This window comes from Oncorhynchus tshawytscha, linkage group LG06, assembly GCF_018296145.1.
Source record: "Oncorhynchus tshawytscha isolate Ot180627B linkage group LG06, Otsh_v2.0, whole genome shotgun sequence".
NCBI lineage: Eukaryota > Metazoa > Chordata > Actinopteri > Salmoniformes > Salmonidae > Oncorhynchus > Oncorhynchus tshawytscha.
Genome location: NC_056434.1, coordinates 61,533,627 through 61,554,924, shown reverse-complemented (window position 1 = coordinate 61,554,924; position 21,298 = coordinate 61,533,627). Strand labels below are relative to the sequence as shown.

Here is a 21,298-nt window from a genome sequence, read left to right as displayed (position 1 = left end):
GGAAGGCACACTGATCCTGAAGAATTAACTGACTTGCTTAGTTAAATAAATAAACATTTGTGGACTCAACCAGTTTTTGCCCAGTGGGTGAGGTCCTGGACACTGACTGTAGGCCTCACGTAGCCTATTATAATTCTAACTAATATTAATGTTTCCCTCAGTAGAATTATAGACCAAATGTTGATTTTGCCACTGGAACAGCATCTTGAGAAAATGCGAATGCGCGCTTAGGGACAGTGTGTAGTCTAACGTGCAATTTATTTCAGGGACATACTGTAGAGGATGAAAGTATTTCATTTTCAACCACATAAAATATGCATGCAAAAATCGGTCAAACTGTCATTTGGAAATGTTGCATGGAATATCACTCTGGTCCCTTGCTCTATGAGAGAAGCAAAAATGATAGAGAAACTTTACAGACATCAACTATATTGTTGATGATGCATTGATCAGTTTAGGACATTATTCTGGTGAGCAAGGCTTTATTTAGTATTCTAGACGAGCGTCAAGTAATGACAGAAGACAACCTGCATATATCTAATTACAGACAAATTCCCTTAACAAATAGCCTAACAAATGTCGGAAGTTATAAACTATTTTTTACCGCACGTCAAAAGAAATGGTTCTGCCGTGTCCCTGGGTAACATGCACAGGAAGCCTACATTAACCTTTTGAAGTGATTGTTTGACAATCAGATGAAAACATCATGACTGGTTGTGTTTATGCCACATTAAAAGGTAGGCTAATACATTTGAAAAGTTAAACAACAAAATCGGAACTATTAGGCCCATAGAGATCCTATTAAATTAATAGGGATTATATATGCAATTCTATGAATAGGCCCATAGAGATCCTATTAAATTAATAGGGATTATATATGCAATTCTATAAATAGGCCCATAAAAAAAAAGAATGAAGTGCGTGCACACATACAGGAGGTCCTCGCACCGGGAAGAAATGAAATCCACTTTCACCCCAGAATATAGGATATATTTAATGTATCTGGACGTGACAAAGGTAGAGAGAGTGTTGTGCAGAATATGCTGCTGCAATATTGTAAGGCTTTTCCCTGTAAGTTCATTAAGCACAATAGTGCTGCCAACCAGGGAAATAGTAATAATCAACATAACTTTCTCCATTAACACTGCTGGCCTCCGTTATGACACAGGAGGTACTGTTTAAAAACACTCAGCTCAGCATGAGACTATGTCAAAGGCTGTTCAAGACAAGAGAAATAGGTTACAAACTCACAGCTACATCATTCGGTTACAGGGAAGGGATGGTTCCTTCTGATGCACAGTGAAAGAGGGTTGGGAATAAGTCTCTACAGTTTATAGTGATGGATCTTGAAAAGGCTAAAAAGAAAAACAATAGTCTTGTGTCAGAAGGGTGATTTGGAACTTCTGGGTTCTGTGTTTCATGAGAGGAAATTCTGAGGTTTACAGAGGAACATGTGATATGAAGTGACTAGTCAGTTCCCATAGTGACATGGGTGTAGCATGATGTACTACAGTACCCATAATGCTCTGTCACAGCGGCCGCACCTGGATGCCCTCTGACGACATACTGCCGCTCTTGGACATGTTGTCCAGGTGGTTCACGTCATTGCTGGCAATGATGAAGACAATGGAGGAGGAGCTGAAGGTCACCCTCTTCTTTGGTCGTTCCCCGCCTCTTCGGTGGGACATGACGATTGGGCGAATAGGCCGCTCGATGCTCCGGGCCAGGGGACGGTCCTTGATGCTGCTCTGAATCCACGAGAGCTGGGAGCACAGCAGCTGCAGCAAGCAGCGCCGGAACTGCCAGAGGGACAGGAGGAGGAGAAGAGAGAGAGAGAGGAACTCAGTCAGGGTCTCAATTTAATGTTGAGACTCAGAAAAGTAGAATATACAGGGTGTCATTTCGAAATGTGGTTGTGCACTAGCAGTTTTCCTCGTTACGTCAGTCACTGACAGTCACTCAATTAGCCTATGTTAGCTAAACATTTTTAGATTGCTAGGTACGTTAGTCTTGCGGCTGTACTTATCTGCTCATAATTCCATGGCATTATTTGATATTATTTTATAGTATGAAGAATACAGCTGAATAAAGCTGAATAAAATAGTCTCAACGATTTGAGGGAGTGCGCACATGCAGCTATTCTGTGCTGAGCTGTTAACAAAGAAATAGGTACACCTATGTGCTTAATTTAGAGTTTTAATGTAACTTTAGTTGCTCTACAAATGTTGGGATCTATGTTTTAGATTTGTAATACATTGTAAGGCTGCATGATGAGATTCTAATGATGATTTGAAAAACATTTACTTGAATTGCATGAGCTCTGCCTTGTTTTTTGAGCAGGCTGTACACACTCCAATAGTCTCTCATTCACAATTTGACAAGCACTTGATAATGCCTCGAATTTCACGGCAGCATCCCTTTGTGGCCGTAATGCACCCTTAAAAAATCAATGCCTTTTGCAGCCCGGAGTGCTGCGTTGTGCCCTTCAACCTGAGTGTTCTGTGCAATCGGAAGCCCTCTCACTCACATGGCTCTCGGTCACGTGATCGGATCTCTCTCACAGGCTACAAATGAAGACCGACACATCGGGGACACAACTGCGAGCGTCCTTCTTCATAAGGTTAGGCCCATTTTTTCTCCACTTCCTGTCTGAATAACGTACCCAAAGTAAACTGCCTGTTACTCAGGATCTGAAGCCAGGATATGCATATAATTGGTACCATTGGAAAGAAAACACTTTGAAGTTTGTAGAAATGTTAATATAATGTAGGAGAGTATAACACAATAGATATAGTAGGAGAAAATCCAACCGGAATTCTTTTTTTGAGAGCCTATGCCCTGACATTGGAAAGCACAGGGAAATAATTACATCCAGCTCCCAGTATGCAATTTCTATGGCTTCCACTGAGTGTCAGCACTCAATGTTCAAGATTTCAGGCTTGTTTCTTCTAAAACGAGTAAGAATAATGAGTTCTACTACTTGGAAATGTGTGTATGCGCACACGATGAAGAGGACATGCACCAGCTAATATTGTTTTCCTATTGAACATACTTCTTTCCGTATGAAATAGTATACACTGCTCAAAAAAATAAAGGGAACACTAAAATAACACATCCTAGATCTGAATTAAATAATCTTATTAAATACTTTTTTTCTTTACATAGTTGAATGTGCTGACAACAAAATCACACAAAAATTATAATGGAAATCAAATTTATCAACCCATGGAGGTCTGGATTTGGAGTCACACTCAAAATGAAAGTGCAAAACCACACTACAGGCTGATCCAACTTTGATGTAAAACAAGTCAAAATGAGGCTCAGTAGTGTGTGTGGCCTCCACGTGCCTGTATGACCTCCCTACAACGCCTGGGCATGCTCCTGATGAGGTAGCGGATGGTCTCCTGAGGGATCTCCTCCCAGACCTGGACTAAAGCATCCGCCAACTCCTGGACAGTCTATGGTGCAACGTGGCATTGGTGGATGGAGCAAGACATGATGTCCCAGATGTGCTCAATTGGATTCAGGTCCGGGGAACGGGCGGGCCAGTCCATAGCATCAATGCCTTCCTCTTGCAGGAACCGCTGACACACTCCAGCCACATGAGGTCTAGCACTGTCTTGCATTAGGAGGAACCCAGGGCCAACTGCACCAGCATATGGTCTCACAAGGGGTCTGAGGATCTCATCTCGGTACCTAACGGCAGTCAGGCTACCTCTGGCGAGCACATGGAGGGCTGTGCGGCCCCCCAAAGAAATGCCACCCCACACCATGACTGACCCACCGCCAAACCGGTCATGCTGGATGATGTTGCAGGCAGCAGAACGTTCTGTCACATGTGCTCAGTGTGAACCTGCTTTCATCTGTGAAGAGGACAGGGCGCCAGTGGCGAATTTGCCAATCTTGGTGTTCTCCGGCAAATGAAATGAGGGCCCGACGTCCCCACCTGTGGACGTCGGGCCCTCATACCACCCTCATGGAGTCTGTTTCTGACCGTTTGAGCAGACACATTTGTGGCCTGCTGGAGGTCATTTTGCAGGGCTCTGGCAGTGCTCCTCCTGCTCCTCCTTGCACAAAGGCAGAGGTAGCGGTCCTGCTGCTGGGTTGTTGCCCTCCTACGGCCTCCTCCAAGTCTCCTGATGTACTGGCCTGTCTCCTGGTAGCGCCTTCATGCTCTGGACACTACGCTGACAGACACAGCAAACCTTCTTGCCACAGCTCGCATTGATGTGCCATCCTGGATGAGCTGCACTACCTGAGCCACTTGTGTGGGTTGTAGACTCCGTCTCATGCTACCACTAGAGTGAAAGCACCGGCAGCATTCAAAAGTGACCAAAACATCATCCAGGAAGCATAGGAACTGAGAAGTGGTCTGTGGTCACCACCTGCAGAACCACTCCTTTATTGGGGGTGTCTTGCTAATTGCCTATAATTTCCACCACAGTTTGATTTCAGAGAAGTGTGATTGACTTGGAGTTACATTGTGTTGTTTAAGTGTTCCCTTTATTTTTTTGAGCCGTGTAGTCTAATTCCATATTAGGGTATCTGAGGATTCAATAGAAATGTATTTCGTCTTGTTGAAACGAAGTTCAGGGGTAGGTTTTTGGATTCCTATCTTGGCATGTTGAACGAGTGGATTACTCAAATCGATGGTGCCAACTAAACAGACTTTTTGGGATATAAAGAAGGATTTTATCTAACAAAACAACACTACATGTTATAGCTGGGACCCTTTGGATGACAAATCAGAGGACGATTTTCAAAAAGTGAATATTTAATCGCTATTTGTGAAGTTATGAAATCTGTGCCGGTGGAAAAATATTTTGATGTGTGGCGCTGTCCTCAAACTTCCACATGGCATGCTATCACTGTAAAGCCTACTGTAAATCGGACAGTAGAGTTAGATTAACAAGAATTTAAGCATTCCACCGATATAAGACACTTGTATGTACATAAAAGTTTAATATCCATAATTTTGCTGATTATTTATTTGAATTGCGCACCGTCCAGTTTCACCGGAAGTTTCCCACTAGCGGGACGCCTAGCCAAAAGAGGATTTATCCAATTTCAAGGTGCATATTGGAAGAACTGTCCACATTTACTTTTTGGTCAGCCAACAGGATGAGTAGGCCTAACAAACAGCAAAAGCACTAGCCTATGTCAATCTACAATCCCCCATAGAGCAAAAGTCGACCTATTCCATTCTGTACAATAAATAAATATTCCAAACATAGTCTGGGACAGATGTGGGATGCAATAGATCAAATGAATACAACCACTAGCATCCCAAAAAACGTTTTATGCAATGTGGCTGATACAACAGATCAAAACGTTTATCTTAAAATGTTGATACTATTTCTTCACATTATAAGTGCAGCAATGCGCTCATGGTAGTAGGCTATTCGCGGAAAACACCATGATCAAAAGTGACCACAAATGCAATTATGCATGTAACGCTTTAATTATAAAGCTGCATTTTTATGGTGAAAATTATCTTCCAAAGTTGAAACTCACGCACGTTAGGCTCTACACCCTTAGTAAAGCAGATTAATGTTCTTAATTTTAAGAAGTTATTTGGCCACTTATGTTGTGATAAACATTATTAACACATATAGGCCTATAGGCTAGGTGTTCGACTATGATTCGAACAAGTCTCAAATAAAAGGCATTGTTTCTTACGCTGGGCATCAATCACAAGTGGTAATATACAGTGGGGCAAAAAAAGTATTTAGTCAGCCACCAATTGTGCAAGTTCTTCCACTTAAGAAGATGAGAGAGGCCTGTAATATTTTATCATAGGTACACTTCAACTATGACAGATAAAATTAGAAAACAAATCCAGAAAATCACATTGTAGGATTTTTTATGAATTTATTTGCAAATTATGGTGGAAAATAAGTATTTGGTCAATAACAAAAGTGGATTTTTTCTCATTTTTCTGTCATAGTTGAAGTGTACCTATGATGAAAATTACAGGCCTCTCTCATCTTTTTAAGTGGGAGAACTTGCACAATTGGTGGCTGACTAAATACTTTTTTGCCCCACAGTATAAGTCACCCATCAGACTATTCTTGATTTAATCTTGTCTTTACATATACTAAATAATATATGTATGACATTTGCTTTGATTTAGAATGGACCATTATCATGCACCTGTATCGAAACATGGGCAGCGAGAAAAAATACATGGAGGACGCTTATCCCGCGGTTTATTTTCATGCCAGTCAGGTAGGCTATTCTCCTGTTGTAAATATAAGCAATGTGCTTAATATTAGGAAAGTTGAGAAATAAATATAGTAGGCCTAGCCTATAGAAAGCTAATAGAATCCTCCTCTTATTATTAGCGGCCATCACTCTTTTTATTAGCGGCCATCATGAGAGCTCATTGGCTCTCATGAAGTATTTGATTAGATTTTCAAACACATTTGCATTGATGTCAGAGTGATTTGATGGACAATAGAGTGCTGAGTACCAGGCAGTTAACAAGTTTGGTAGGCTACTAATGTCCAACAGCATCATCAGAGCTTGGAGAAGCCTAATTACCCTGACTAAACAGTCATATGGAATTTGACTGCCTTCATGACTCGTGACTGCCGGTGTGGTGGTAATACGGTCACAGCAAAAGCCTTAGTCTAGCCAACTATCTAAACCTTGAATGCCAAATTACTGACTGGCACGCAGGGTACGCGCCCCATTGATTTTGTTGGTCACTCTCGCCCAGATATCATATGAACATGGCATAAATCATGGCATGATTTATTAAAACTGCAAAGTTTTCTGACCCAAGGCAAAATGTATAGAATTGCAGGAAATTTGCTTTAAATCAGCTAAATGTTATCTCTGCCCATGTCAAAATGAGTAGAATTGCATGAAATGTGTTTTAAAACTGCAATGTCTCTCCACCCCATGGCATAATGTGTTTTATTTGTTTTAATTGGCTTTAAAACTGAAACAATTTCTGTACGCCTCATGGAAAAATGTGTAGAATTGCAGGAAAATTACTTTAAAACTGTAACATATCTCTCCACTGTCAAGAGGGGGGCAGCTTAAATGTTTTCCCACTAGGTGGGGGCGCGCTTAACCAAATCAATGAGGTCTGTGATTTTCCTTTAAATTTGGAAAAGGGCTCGTTTCCAAGCATTTCCTCTATCAGCATAGGTGTGTCAGGGGTCCCCTCACCTTTCTGCTCATGAACATGTAGATGAGAGGGTTATAGGCCGTGCTGGATTTGGCGAAGAAGGAGGGGATGATAGCGATGGCGGGGGTGACCATGCTCTTCCTGCCAAAAGCCTCCATCATGGACACCACGGCGTAGGGTGTCCAGCACACCAGGAAACAGGAGATCATCAGCAAGAACATGACAGCCACCTTCTTCTCATAGCGCAGGATCTTAATGATCTGCACTGTCTGAAGGTCCTGGATGGAGCGGAGCTGTTAGGGAATGACAATAAGAAAGAATATCATCACTTACCAACATGGTCTCTTTAAAATATGTCAACAAATTGGGACATCCTGTATAACCATTGCAGTTATATGTCCCTTCCACTGAACTAATAGTTATAAACGGAGTATACAAAACATTAAGAACACCTGCTCTTTCCATGACATAGACCAGTGATCAACAACCAGTGGTTAAGATCACTTTCACAGTCAAAAAGCAAGCCGAGATCTACCGCTCAGATTTTATTATGTAGGCCAGTTGAGAACAAGTTCTCATTTACAACTGCTGTCACGGTCGTGATAATGGATGGACCAAGCCGCAGCGTGTGTTGAGTTCCACATCGTTATTTGTAGTGACGCTTTCAAAAAATAAATAAACCAACAACAAAACGTGACAACAGTGGTGCAACATACACAAAACAATATCCCACAATGCAGGTGGGAACATGGACACCTTAAGTATGATCCCCAATTAGAGACAACGATAATCAGCTGCCTCTAATTGGGAACCACACCAAAACACCCACATAGAAATAAAACGACTAGAACACCCCGAGTCACGCCCTGACCTAAAATCCCATAGAGAACCCCTAGGGCTCTCTATGGTCAGGACGTGACAACTGCGACCTGGCCAAGATAAAGCAAAGCAGTGAGAGACAAACAACAACACAGAGTTACACATGGAATAAACAAACGTACAGTCAATAACACATTAGAAAAAAATCTACATACAGTGTGCGAATGAGGTAAGATTAGGGGTATGACTTAAAACATGACTTAAACATTGTAACATGAACCTAATAAAAACAGTTCTGTGGGAATGATGTACCACCCTGTATGATGTACCACCCTGTATCCCACTGCTGACTTGCCTCTGAAGCTAAGCAGGGTTGGATGGGAGACCAGGTGCTGCTGGAAGTGGTGTTGGAGGGCCAGTATGAGGCACTCTATCATCAGGTCTAAAAAAAATATCCCAATCCCCCAAGGCAGTGATTGGGGACATTGCCCTGTGTAGGGTGCTGTCTTTTGGATGGGATGTTAAATGGGTGACCAGGCTCTCTGTGGTCTCTAAAGATCCCATGGCACTTATCATAAAAGTAGGGGTGTAAACCCCAGTGTCCTGGCTAAATTCCAAATCTGGCCCTCATACCATCATGGCCACCTAATGATACCCAGGTTCCAATTGGCTCATTCATCCCCCTTCCTCTCCCCTGTAACTATCCCCCAGGTTGTTGCTGAGAATGTGTTCTCAGTCAACTTACCAGGTAAAATAAGGGTAAAAAGGTGTTTGGGTAGTAGGCCATTATCACAGGATATTGGCTATATCCCTCTCCTGCCAATATTGTTATTCTCAGACCATACTATATTAAAAACTTGAGCTTTGATAACAGAATAAATCCGTTGGTGTAGCACTTGCGAGGCACTGGGGACCATAAATTGAAATAATTAAAAATGTTATTTTTACTGGACTGATGGTATCTGCATCTGATGGTCATGGTGCTTTCAAGACAACTGGGAAATCAGAAAAGAACCGAAGTTAAATCATGACGTCAGTGATCTTGAGGTCGGAAAGTCTAGAAAGATGCTCGAGTTTCCAACTTGGAATTCTGAGTTGGATAAACGTTCAAAACTAATTTTTTTTAACAAGATCCCAGTTGTCTTGAAAGCACTTAAGTCGGAAGCTGGAGATTTTCGAGTTCCCAGTTATTTTGAAAAGGCATTAGTCTCAGCGGAGGGAGAGAGCAACAGAGGGTCCGCCTCTCACGGTCCCTGCTTTCCCCTTCCTTTCTAACAGTGAGACTGACCAGAGAGAGGGGACACCGTCTTCCAAACAGGGAGAGCAGAGATTACTGAGTCACCACTAACAGTCTGAATGGCTGTTAGTTGGGGCGGCAGGGTAGCCTAGTGGTTAGAGCGTTGCAAGTTCAAACCTCCGAGCTGACAAGGTACACGTGTCGTTCTGCCCCTGAACAGGCAGTTAACCCACTGTTCCTAGGCCATCATTGAAAATAAGAATTTGTTCTTAACTGACTTGCCTAGTTAAATAAAGGTTAAAAAAAATAAAAATGTTCAGAAAATGTCTAAGAATGTCTATAGAATGTTGTAATATACTATAGAATACTAAAGTAAATACACCAAGTATTAGCCGCAAAAAAAAGCACTTGTAGTAAATATTACAGGTATGTCTGCAAAAACACTAGTCTGCAAAAACACTATACTTATTTAACTACGGTATTTCATTTGCATATACCCTGCCCATTCCTCTCCCCCATGTCGCAATTCGTGCCACCAATAAGACCATATATTGTGCTCCCTACAGAGACCTGTGCGTAATCCTTTCTGCCCACTCCTGTAAGCAATGGAAACACAAACACAAACAACATCTTCAACCACCTACCTGCAATCACAAATCACCATGCCCTCCCAGTATCCTGAAGAGCAAGTTTCCAAAAAAATCCCCTATTTTGTTTTATTTCTAATTAAATCCCTAAAATTTCATTTGGAGGCTACTTCCTCATTTTGACATTGTTTGGTCGAGTTTGCTTTGTTTGTCACGCGTCCTTGTTGATTGTAAGAATCAACCTACCTTTAATCTATGCCTTTTATTTAAATGAATCATGCAGATGTATCTGTTGAGATAGGCTGTCATTGTTTATATTTTCCGGTCAGCTTTTTAGTTTGCCAATTGCTTTGAACTTGATGTAGGTATTGGAAGTCAGCCTTGTTGTTACTTGATAGCTTTTATTTTTGTCTTTGTTGTGTATACTGTATTGTCTTACCTGTATGTAGGCCTAGGCACACACAAAAACGTTTAATCTGAACTGAATATCTGAGTCTCAGGTGGGCATAACAGAACATTGACCTTTGGTTATGCATCAGCATGGGCATAGAGAATCTGTGCAGTAATAGACAGACCAGACAGGGAGAGCAGAGATTCCTGAGTCACCGCTAAATGGTCTGAATGGCAATGGTCAGAAAATGTCTAAACGGATTGAAACTGCTCTATCGAAAAAAGTATTTGGTCTTGGTAGACCAATTAAATGAGTCAGTCAGTCAGTCAGTCACTCCTTACTACCCAATATAATTGTTAATCAATTATGGACCACTAACTGACTTGGCCCCACTTCCTGACATTGATAGTCATGGAAACTTTGATTGGGGCATAATTTATGAAGAGTTCTCACATAACAGTCTTTTAAAGCTCGCCAAAGTTTTTCTCTTGAGAAGGATACAATACTCCAGAGAGTGCAAATTTAGAAACCTCTCTTTGATGGTCTTACGAAGCCCAGTAGTAATCAGCATTCTCTAAGACTGCAGTTCACTGAGGTTTCCCTATAATGTTGAGTCAGAGGTTCATGCTGAGTTTCTCAAGGGTTCTCAGAGCACCCTCAACAAACATGGGCAGGGGAAGGGCAGATCTTCAGTGGTTGAGGGAAGCTTTGATGTCTTCGAGACCTGGGGCTGTTTATTTGTTTTATTTCAGCTTTATTTAACCAGGTAAACTAGTTGAGAACAAGTTCTCATTTACAACTGTGACCTGGGCCAAGATAAAGCAAAGCAGTGCGACACAAACATGGAAAAAACAAGCATACATTCAATAACGCAATAGAAAAAAGGAAAGTCTATATACAGTGTGTGCAAATGGTGTGGGGAGGTAAGGCAATAAATATGCCATAGTAGCAAAGAAAATACAATTTATCAAATTAACACTGTAGTGATAAATGAGCAGATGATGATGTGCAAGTAGAGATACTGGTGTACAAAAGAACAGAAAAGTAAATAAAAACAATATGGGGATGAGGTAGGTAGATTGGGTGGGCTATTTACAGATGGACTACGTACAGCTGCAGCGATCGGTGCTGTGCAGAAAGTAATGGCTTACTTCCTTAAATGTTGTAAATACTTAAAGAAGCAAAGACAGGCACAGTGGAGGCAGCAGTGCCAAGCCGTTGCACAGATACCGTTAAACATCCGGGTGAATTGACTACACCCACATTCATTTATTTTACTTTAGAGTAAACTGTAGAAGACTGTAGAATACTATACTCCACACTGTAGTATCCCTCTATCATGTGTAGTACTAACTATAGAATGTTGTAATATACTGTAGAATACTGTTCTATATTAAATACCAGAGTATTATCTGCAAAAAAAGCACTGTAGTAAATACTACAGTAATGTCCACAAAAACACTACAGTCTGCAAAACACTACACTAAGTACAGTATTTAATTTGCATATACCCTGCCCATTCCCCTCCCCCATGTGGCAATTTGTGCCACCCATGAGTGAGAAATATGCATTCCAAGTACAGACCATATATTGTGTTCCCTACAGGGTTGAGAACTGTGTGTAATCCTCTCTGCCAACTCCTGTTGGAAGATGGAAACACGATCAACATCCTCAACCAACTACCCACAATCACAAAGCACCACACTCTCCAAGTGACCTGAAGAGCAAGTTTCCATCCCCTATTTTTCTTCTTTTTTTCTAATAAAGATATTAAATCCCACTCCCAACTCAAACCCTTATCCTAAACCGGGTCCGTATCTGATTCCCAACCCTACCCCCTAAACCTTACCCTATACCGGATTCTTATCCCCTACCCACCATCCCCCCTCCTCTTTTTATTTGTCTTCTTTATTTTTCTTCTTTACATTTAATTATCCAAGGAAGCTTGTTTTCATTAAAATCAAGTAGCAGAAGACAAAAAGACAACTCCAACATCCCTCCCCCTTACCAAACCTCGACTGGATAGACACACTGAGAAGAGCGGTAGAAAAGGGCAGAAGCCCTGAGGTCTCCCTACAAGTCTACAAGTCTCTTTACTTACTTTACTACAGGTTATAGAAAAGAGCAGAAGCCCTGAGGTCTCCCTACAAGTCTACAAGTCTCTTTACTTACTTTACTACAGGTTATAGAAAAGAGCAGAAGCCCTGAGGTCAACCTACAAGCCTACAAGTCTCTTTACTTACTTTACTACAGGTTATAGAAAAGAGCAGAAGCTCTGAGCTCTCCGTTCAGACCTCAGTCTTACCTACAGGTTATGGAAAAATGTGCTCTTTTAGTATTTCTCCAGTAGGTTTCCGGAAGCAGAAAGCCTCCACTTCTATGTCAAAGATAATAAAACTAAAACAATTGAATAAATACTACAGTAATGTCACAAAAACAATACAAAAATACTACATAATACTACAGTCCACAAAAAAACTACAGAAAATACTACAGTATACGACAATCTGCAAAAACACTACATGAATTACTATAGGATATACTATAGTTATGTTACTACAGTATTTATACTACAGTTAACTGTAAATACTACAGTATACTACAGTAAATACTATAGTAAGTACTAGTGTTTTTGCTAACTTTAGTCCGCAAAAACACTACAGTGAATAGTACAGTAAAGTCTGTAAAAACACAACAGTGTATACTATAGTATTTTATCAGATTAGTTTATGCACACACAAGCACGCACGCACGCACACACACACACACACACACACACACACACACAAGCATGTGCGCAAAAACGCACACAGCTCCCCACACCATACTGTACTCTCCATAGTAACCGTGCGGTCCACTGCTGAGTGAACCCACTTTAACCCCTATAATCCTCATAGGTAACCCTCTATGCAGGGTCGTAAAGTGGTACATCAGGATGATTTGAAGCACTTAAGAGTGAGGAAGGAGGAAGGAAGAATGGAGGAAATTTAGATATATTTAGAAAGGTAAGTGAAAGATAAAAGGAAAAAGATCAAGTGGTGGTCATTCCGTGTGATAATGGAACAAAAATGTCCATGAAAGTTTGTACTTCGCAGAGAAAATGCAGATGGGCATTTATTGTCATGAATCTTGCCCTGGAGGCAGCACTGCCACAAAGTAATAGCTGGCACTGCCACAAAGTAATAACATCTGATTTTAAACCTAACTCTAACCTTAACCCTAACCTTAACCACACTGCTATCTCTACTGCCTAAATCTAAACTTATATTAAGACCAAAAATGTCATTTTTGTTTTCAGGATTTTTTTTACGATATAGCAAATTTTGACTTTGCAGCTGGCCCATCTTGCGGAAATCACTAAGTTCTGCCTCCAGGGCAAGAGCCATGACAATAATTATCAACCTGCATAGAAAATGTCCTTAGGAGGAAAGGTTTTTCTTTATCCTGTATTAGGCATTCGCGTCTATGATTAGTTTGGTTCAGTTCAGTTCACTTTATCAGCCTTACTCTGGACTTGGTCTGATTTTTTCAATTTGATTTATTTATTTACTCTTGAGCTCTTTAAAGGCCCTGTGCAGTCAAAAACGTGATTTCCTGTGTTTTATATATATTTCCACACTATGAGGTTAATAATACTGTGAAATTGTGGAAATGATGATAATGCCCTTTTAGCGTAAGTGCTGTTTGAAAATACTTTTGGCCTGCGTGTTGACATCACCAGGTGGTAAATTAGTTAAAGGTCCATTGCAGCCATTTTGATCTCCTTATCAAATCATTTCTGGGTACCAATTAAGTACTTTACTGTGATTGTTTTCAATTAAAGTGGTCAAAAAATAGCAAAAAAACCATCTTAGCAAATAGCAATTTCTCGAGCAAAAATGTTGCTAAGACTATCTGGGAGTGGTCTGAGTGGGGAGGGGAAAACTGAAAACTAGCTGTTATTGGCAGAGGTTTGGAACTCTTTTTCAGTCAAAAACAAGTTTTCCCTTGTTATATCTATATGTATTTCCACACTATGAGGTAGTAATAATACTGTGAAATTGTGGAAATGATGATAATGCCCTTTTAGCATAAGTTTGAAAAGACCGCCTACAATTTCAGCCTGTTTTAGTGGGATGGAGTTTTGGCCTGCCTTGTGACATCACCAGGTGGTAAATTAGTTAATAGACCAAAAAAAACAATCACAAGGTACATAATTGTTACCCAGAAATGATTTGATATTGAGATAAAAATGGCTGCATTGGACCTTTACGTTAAAAGATGATCGACATAAAACCACACTGACGTAAACATGAAGCAACAGAAGAAAATGGGAGGGAGAGACGAGCGAGACTGTCTCGCCCTTCTTCTTACCATTCGCACCGTGTAGAGAATGTTCATGTAGCAGTAAATCATAATGCCCACAGGGACAAAGAAGCAGGCCAGGAGGAAGAGGAGAATGAAGGAGGCATCGATAGGGTCCTTGGATGTCCAGTCCAGGGAGCAGCCTAACTGGTGGATTTCCAGGGTGTAACGATTCCAACCCAGGAGAGGGGCCCCTGTCCAGGCCAGGGAGTAGAGCCAGATGTGGGTGATGCACCTCCAGGCCCAGGGGAAGTCCACCACCTGAGCATAGACCACCCGGATGTAGCGCTCGTAGGCCAGAGCTGAGAGACTCATGATGGACACGATGCCTGGAAGGGAGGGAGATGGGTGATGATGCTGAGTAATGACTACCGAATCTGGGTTATGCAATATCTATATGTAGGCCCTGATTAGTACAGCAATTGGTTATTACACTGTTATTACAGTTATTACTCAGTCCTCATCAATATCTTCCCAACATATAATAGATAATCTTAAATATCCTCTTAGCAATCAATCACGATAATAGAGAGGTGTCCTGTGGTTTGTGCATTTGATTCTGTCAACACACACACGGCCACATCATTTTTGATCAAATCACACATTCTACCTTCAACAATTTCCATAAAACACATTTGGTCACATTCAATTTCTCCATTGCACAGCAATGACTTTTGCCAGACATTTGGCCCAATCAACACCAAGTGTTGCGGCACAGACGTGTTGCAATATAAAGGGGAGCTGTTCAAGCACAGAGTGTCACCGCACACTATAACACAACCAATACATAACATGTCTGTACAGATCGAACTGACAGGACCACACTGCACGAGTACAATGGGTGTAACAGGTGCAGGATGTCCTGAGCTCGTCATCCAAATTTAGACTGTTGAAGAACGTGAGAGTTGTTTCACATGCTGTAGTAGATTAACGTGGTATCAATACTCTGTGCCATTCATCTCTTTCTGAGGGGCTTTTTTTAGTGCGTCTGTGTGCTAATCATCATTCATTGTTATATTTAACCAGCATCTTCTTCAGTGTCTCTTCAAACTTGTACTATAGTGAGCTGCAATGCGGCCATCGAAGTCAAATTACCACCCCCATCCATCCTACGAGAGTGACCCGTTTATTTTTGGAGGCAACAAATAACACGATTAAAAATATAAAAAAATGTAAATAGTTTACAATTTATGAAGACATTGGACAGCTGAGAAAAGTCCCCCATATAATTATATTGGACAATATTGCACTTAGCCTACAGTAGGTTACATGTGCCTGGGAGAGAGAGAGATACTGAGAAAGAGAGAGGGAGAGAGCGCAGAGGCCGTGAAGGTTGCACTAACCACCTCATTAGCAGACCTCTTCATTAATAAGTGATGATTCCTATAATAAATAGGGAAGAGACAGTTATGTGATTGCACAATTATTTATCTCGCTCGCCCTAAGCCCTCAACGACGATAATTATATAGCTGAAATGGGTCAGAAAAAAAGAACCTGAACTGTATGGGTAGCCATTTAAACATCTATTTATTGCATTTTTGATATCAAAAATAAAAATATATTTTTTATATCAACCTGTTTATTATCGATATCAATAATCCTCCATAGGATACAACGGAGAAACAACTCAAAAGTAGGAAAGCGTTCTTAATGTTTCGCACACTCAGCATAATAAGATCAGTAATGTGGTGGCAACATCATGTTATGGGTGTGCTTGTTACCACCAGGTCCTAAAGGATCAAAAGAAATATGAAAGGAGCAAATTACAGGCAAAAGTTTAGAAAGGAGCAAAAGGAGAGTGACAAACTGGCAAAATTTATTAAACAAAACGTTTTAAACGTAATGAAAAGACCCTGCCATAGTCTTCACCCACGACAAACTGAAAACTTAAGACAACGTAAGCACCTGCCTCTGATTGAGAACCACTTTTTGCTTCTGACAAACACACCACAATTACAAAACCCCATGAACAAAATTAAAGATAAACACAAAATACTTTGACCAGGTGGCTTTCTTCAAAACTTAACCGAGGTGTTGAGCATTCAAATTTACTAAGCTTGAATCATTTTGACAAAAAACATGGATATGTTGCCGCCAAACCCAAAATTCGTCTATCGGACGATGGCCAGATGGTGAGGCGTGATTTATCAGTCCAGAAAACATTTCATGAAGCTCCCGACGAACAGTTATTCTGCTGATGTTGCTTCCAGAGGCAGCTTGGAAGCAACATAGTGAGTGTTACAACTGAGGACAGACAATTTTTATGTGCAGCACCCGGCGGTCCGGTTCGGTGAGCTTGTGTGGCCTACCACTTTGCGGCTGAACCGTTGTTGCTCCTAGACGTTTCCACTTCACAATAACAGCAGTTACAGTTACTGCCAATTTTGTTTATGTAGATTACATGGCTGTGTCCTGGATTTTATACACCTATCAGCAATGGGTGTGGCTGAAACAGCCAAATCCACTAATTTCAAGGGGTGTCCACATACTTTTGTATATATAGTGTATTTAACATGCACTAAAGGCACAATCAGCAATTTAAATCAACTCCTGGAATTGATACAAACAGTCTACCCATGAAACGGATATACAGTTGAAGTCGTAAGTTTACATACAGTTAGGTTGGAGTCATTAAAACTCGTTTTTCAACTACTCCACAAATTTCTTGTTAACAAACTATAGTTTTGGCAAGTCGGTTAGGACTTCTACTTTCTGCATGACAAAAGTCATTTTTACCAACTATTGTTAACAGACAAATTATTTCACTGTATCACAATTCCAGTGGGTCAGAAGTGGGTCAGAAGTTTACCTACACTAAGTTGACTGTGCCTTTAAACAGCTTGGAAAATTACAGAAAACGATGTCATGGCTTTAGAAGCTTCTGATAGGCTATTTGGCATCATTTGAGTCAATTGGAGGTGTACCTGTGGATGTATTTCAAGGCCTACCTTCAAACTCTGTGTCTCTCTGCTTGACATCATGGGAAAATCAAAAGAAATCAACCAAGACCTCAGAAAATAAATTGTAGACCTCCACAAGTCTGGTTCATCTTTGGGAGCAATTTCCAAACGCCTGAAAGTACCACGTTCATCTGTACAAACAATAGTATGCAAGTATAAACACCATGGGACCACGCAGCCATCATACCGCTCAGGAAGGAGACGTGTTCTGTCTCCTAGAGATGAACGTACTTTGGTTCGAAAAGTGCGAATCAAACACAGAACAACAGCAAAGGACCTTGTGAAGATGCTGGAGGAAACAGGTACAAAAGTATCTATATCCACAGTAAAACGAGTCCTATAGCGTCATAACCCGAAAGGCCGCTCAGCAAGGAAGAAGTCACTGCTCAAAAACCGCCATAAAAAAGCCACTACAGTTGCAACAGCGCATGGGGACAAAGATTGTACTTTTTGGAGAAATGTCCTCTGGTCTGATGAAACAAAATAGAACTGTTTGGCCATAAGGACCATCGTTATGTTTGGAGGAAAAAGGGGGAGGCTTGCAAGCCGAAAAACACCATCCCATCCGTGACGCACGGAGGTGGCAGCATCATGTTATCGGGGTGCTTTGCTGCAGGACGGACTAGTACACTTCACAAAATAGATGGCATCATGAGGCAGGAAAATTACGTGGATATATTGAAGCAACATCTCTTGACATCAGTCAGGAAGTTAAAGCTTGGTTGCAAATAGGTCTTCCAAATGGACAATGACCCCAAGCATACTTCTAAAGTTGTGGCAAAATGGCTTAAGGACAACAAAGTCAAGGTATTGGAGTGGCCATCACAAAGCCCTGACCTCAATCCTATAGAAAATGTGTGGGCAGAACTGAAAAAGTGTGTATGAGCAAGGAGGCCTCAGTTACACCAGCTCTGTCAGGAGGAATGGGTCAAAATTCACCCAACTTATTGTGGGAAGCTTGTGGAAGGCTACCCAAAACCTTTGACCCAAGTTAAACAATTTAAAGGCAATGCTACCAAATACTAATTGAGTGTATGTAAACTTCTGACCCACTGGGAATGTGATGAAAAAAAAACCCTGAAATAAATCATTCTCTACTATTATTCTGACATTTCACATTCTTAAAATAAAGGGGTGATCCTAACTGACCTAAAACAGTGAATTTTTACTCGGATTAAATGTCAGGAATTGCGAGTTTAAATGTATTTGGCTAAGGTGTATGTAAACTTCCGACTTCAACTGTATGTACAATGATTACAGTGTAGAAAACTAGCCACTTGTCAAAATCATCCATATTTTCCAGTGTGTAAAAGGGGAGGCAGACACAGATCGGGATAGAATTACACGGGTATTTCCCGAGGTGTCCTTGACACGAACCAGCTTGATCCCCAGAGCGGCAATGGCATTCATAAACATCCACAACCATAGAAATACTGGTTTCATAAATAGGGAGAAAGTGGGCTAAACAGTTCTTCCTTAGAATAAGATGGGTAGTAAATGTCCCGTGCAACATACGAAATAGACTATATAAGGATCACAGAGTTCTGAAAATGTAATACACCAAAGACTAATCTGAAATACACAATCATGGAAACACAAATTAAATGAAAAGGCTGCCACAAAAAAAACATATTGGATTCGGCATATTTAAATAAGTTGAAATCTTTTAAAATTGTATTTTAGATTAATGTGTGAATCTAGGTGAGACACCCAAAGCACAGAAGCTCAGATACTGACCAAATAAGCTGTTGCTGAATCCGTCCCAGACGCATGTTGCCGCGTTCCAGTCCCATCCGCCTTTGATGCACGAAACAAACGTAAAGTTAATTCCAAGGACAGACACCAACAAGTCACTTATACTTATGTTTACTATTAACAAATTTGTGGGCGTCCGGAGTCTCTTGAATCTGTAGTACAGCATGATGACAATAATATTGTTGCAAAATCCGAAGACTCCAATTGTTCCGATAGCAAAGGCAAGGAGTTTGTAAGTACCAACCGCAAATATATATTCTTCTGTTTTCCTTCCAGTTCTAGTGAAATTCGCAGGATTCATTGCTTGGATAACATTGTGCTGCTTTCGTTCACCTGTCTAGTGTGGTGAGGAGGGAAGATCTGCGCCGCAGTTGGATTACTGACGCGGATCTAAACGAGTTAAACCTGCGACATCTCTTTGGAGAAATTAGGGCTATTCTCCTGAGGATGGTTGGCTATCTCAAATGTATTTCTCGCGCAGTTAGATCTCCCGCAGTCGTCATCCATCACGTTAATTAGTTGACAGCCACTGTAGACCTACTGTACTCCCTGACTGGTAAAGTTGGCTTACCCGTAATGACGCACACCGTACACACAGTGCATGCGACTACTGTGTGTTGCCATATTGTTTCATAAAACTTTGCCTTTTCGTTTCACAAACATGTTGATAAGTGCATGAGGTTTGCTTGAATAGTCTAGAGCTCCCTGATGGGAATTTCAGAAATGAAATTGAGCTTCATCATAACAGCAAACCACAAGATGCACATTCATTCTCTTCATTCAAGGGAAATTTAAGGGCTGTATAAATGCCACGGCCAGCGGATGTCCTACTGAATGCAAGTTCAGGAGATTATCAATAATAATATTTTTTTTCCAGATCTGTTGGATGGAAGCCAGTCCATTCATATTATTAGGCTAGAAGCTTGAAGGTGGCTTGCTTTTCAGTCTTGCTGTGCTTTCAGACACGTCGAAGAATTTCCTCTCACCCTTGTGACCCACAGCTTCTTAAAAAAAAAACTAGGCGTTCTAAAGATTGCTATGGTACCTGCTTTTAGGTACATGTTTAATTGGCCAGTTGAGAACAAGTTCTCATTTACAACTGCGACCTGGCCAAGATAAAGCAAGGCAGTTCGACAAAAACAACCACACAGTTACACATAAACAAACGTACAGTCAACAACAGAACATAGAAGAAAAATCGAAAAATCTATGTACAGTGTGTGCAAATGTGAAGAGTAGGGAGGTAGGCAATAAAAAGGCCCTAGAGGCAAAAAAATAATTACAATTTAGCATTAATACTGGAGTGATAGATGTGCAGATGATGATGTGCAAGTAGAGATACTGGGGTGCAAAATAGCAAGAGGGTAAGTAATAATATGGGGATGAGGTAGTTGGGTGTGATATTTACAGATTGGCTGTGTACAGGTACAGTGATCAGTAAGCTGCTCAGACAGCTGATGCTTAAAGTTAGAGAGGGAGATTTAAGACTCCACTTGTCCATTTCCTCTCTTTTCGACCTTAATCCTTTGCCGAGTACAGTACTCTCTTCCTCACACGCGCTCCCCCTCGCTCTAAAATGATTGACATCACAGAGTTTCAGTGCTTTCCCAAAAGGCTTGACTCCACACAAACATGTCTGTAGCCCCTCTTCCACACACATCAGCAGGCTCCTCTTTTGTAATTTCTTTCCCAGCAGAAGCATTGCCTTCGTGGGGTTATATAATGAGGGGTTGGGTTAAATGCGGAAGGCACATTTCAGTTGAAGGCATGCTTCAGTTGAAGGGATACCTAGTCGGTTGTACAACTGACTAGGTATCCTCCTTTCCCTTTAATGCAGCATTCTCGCCTGTGGACATCACACTCAACCTCGACTGTCCACCTCAACTGTCCACTCAACTGTCAACCTTAACTGTCCACTAGCCATCACTAGTATGCCCTCATGTCCCCTCACATCACCTCCTGATGATGCAACACAGTGCTGGCTTGCTGTTGGCTAAAGTGCTGTCTGTTATCTCTGTGCTTTCTGCTGGGCAGGGATGTTGGTGATGTTTACCTTTGTGTCACTC

At 41.1% G+C, this 21,298-nt stretch overlaps 1 protein-coding gene and 1 non-coding gene across 2 annotated transcripts; one reads left to right on the top strand and one right to left on the bottom strand.

Annotated features, from left to right (window-relative positions):
- Positions 1–338: 338 nt before the first annotated feature.
- On the bottom strand, positions 339–19,841 carry LOC112253403 (opsin-3). Its single transcript, XM_024425383.2, has 4 exons — positions 19,215–19,841; positions 14,526–14,845; positions 7,180–7,431; positions 339–1,799 (listed from the first exon to the last, which is right to left on the bottom strand). Exons 1-4 carry the CDS (start codon positions 19,531–19,533, stop codon positions 1,530–1,532), a joined length of 1,161 nt encoding a protein of 386 aa, XP_024281151.1. The 5' UTR covers positions 19,534–19,841; the 3' UTR covers positions 339–1,529.
- On the top strand, positions 12,493–12,545 carry LOC112253587. Its single transcript, XR_002954028.1, has one exon. It is a non-coding gene; the product is annotated as a U7 small nuclear RNA (small nuclear RNA).
- Positions 19,842–21,298: the final 1,457 nt, after the last annotated feature.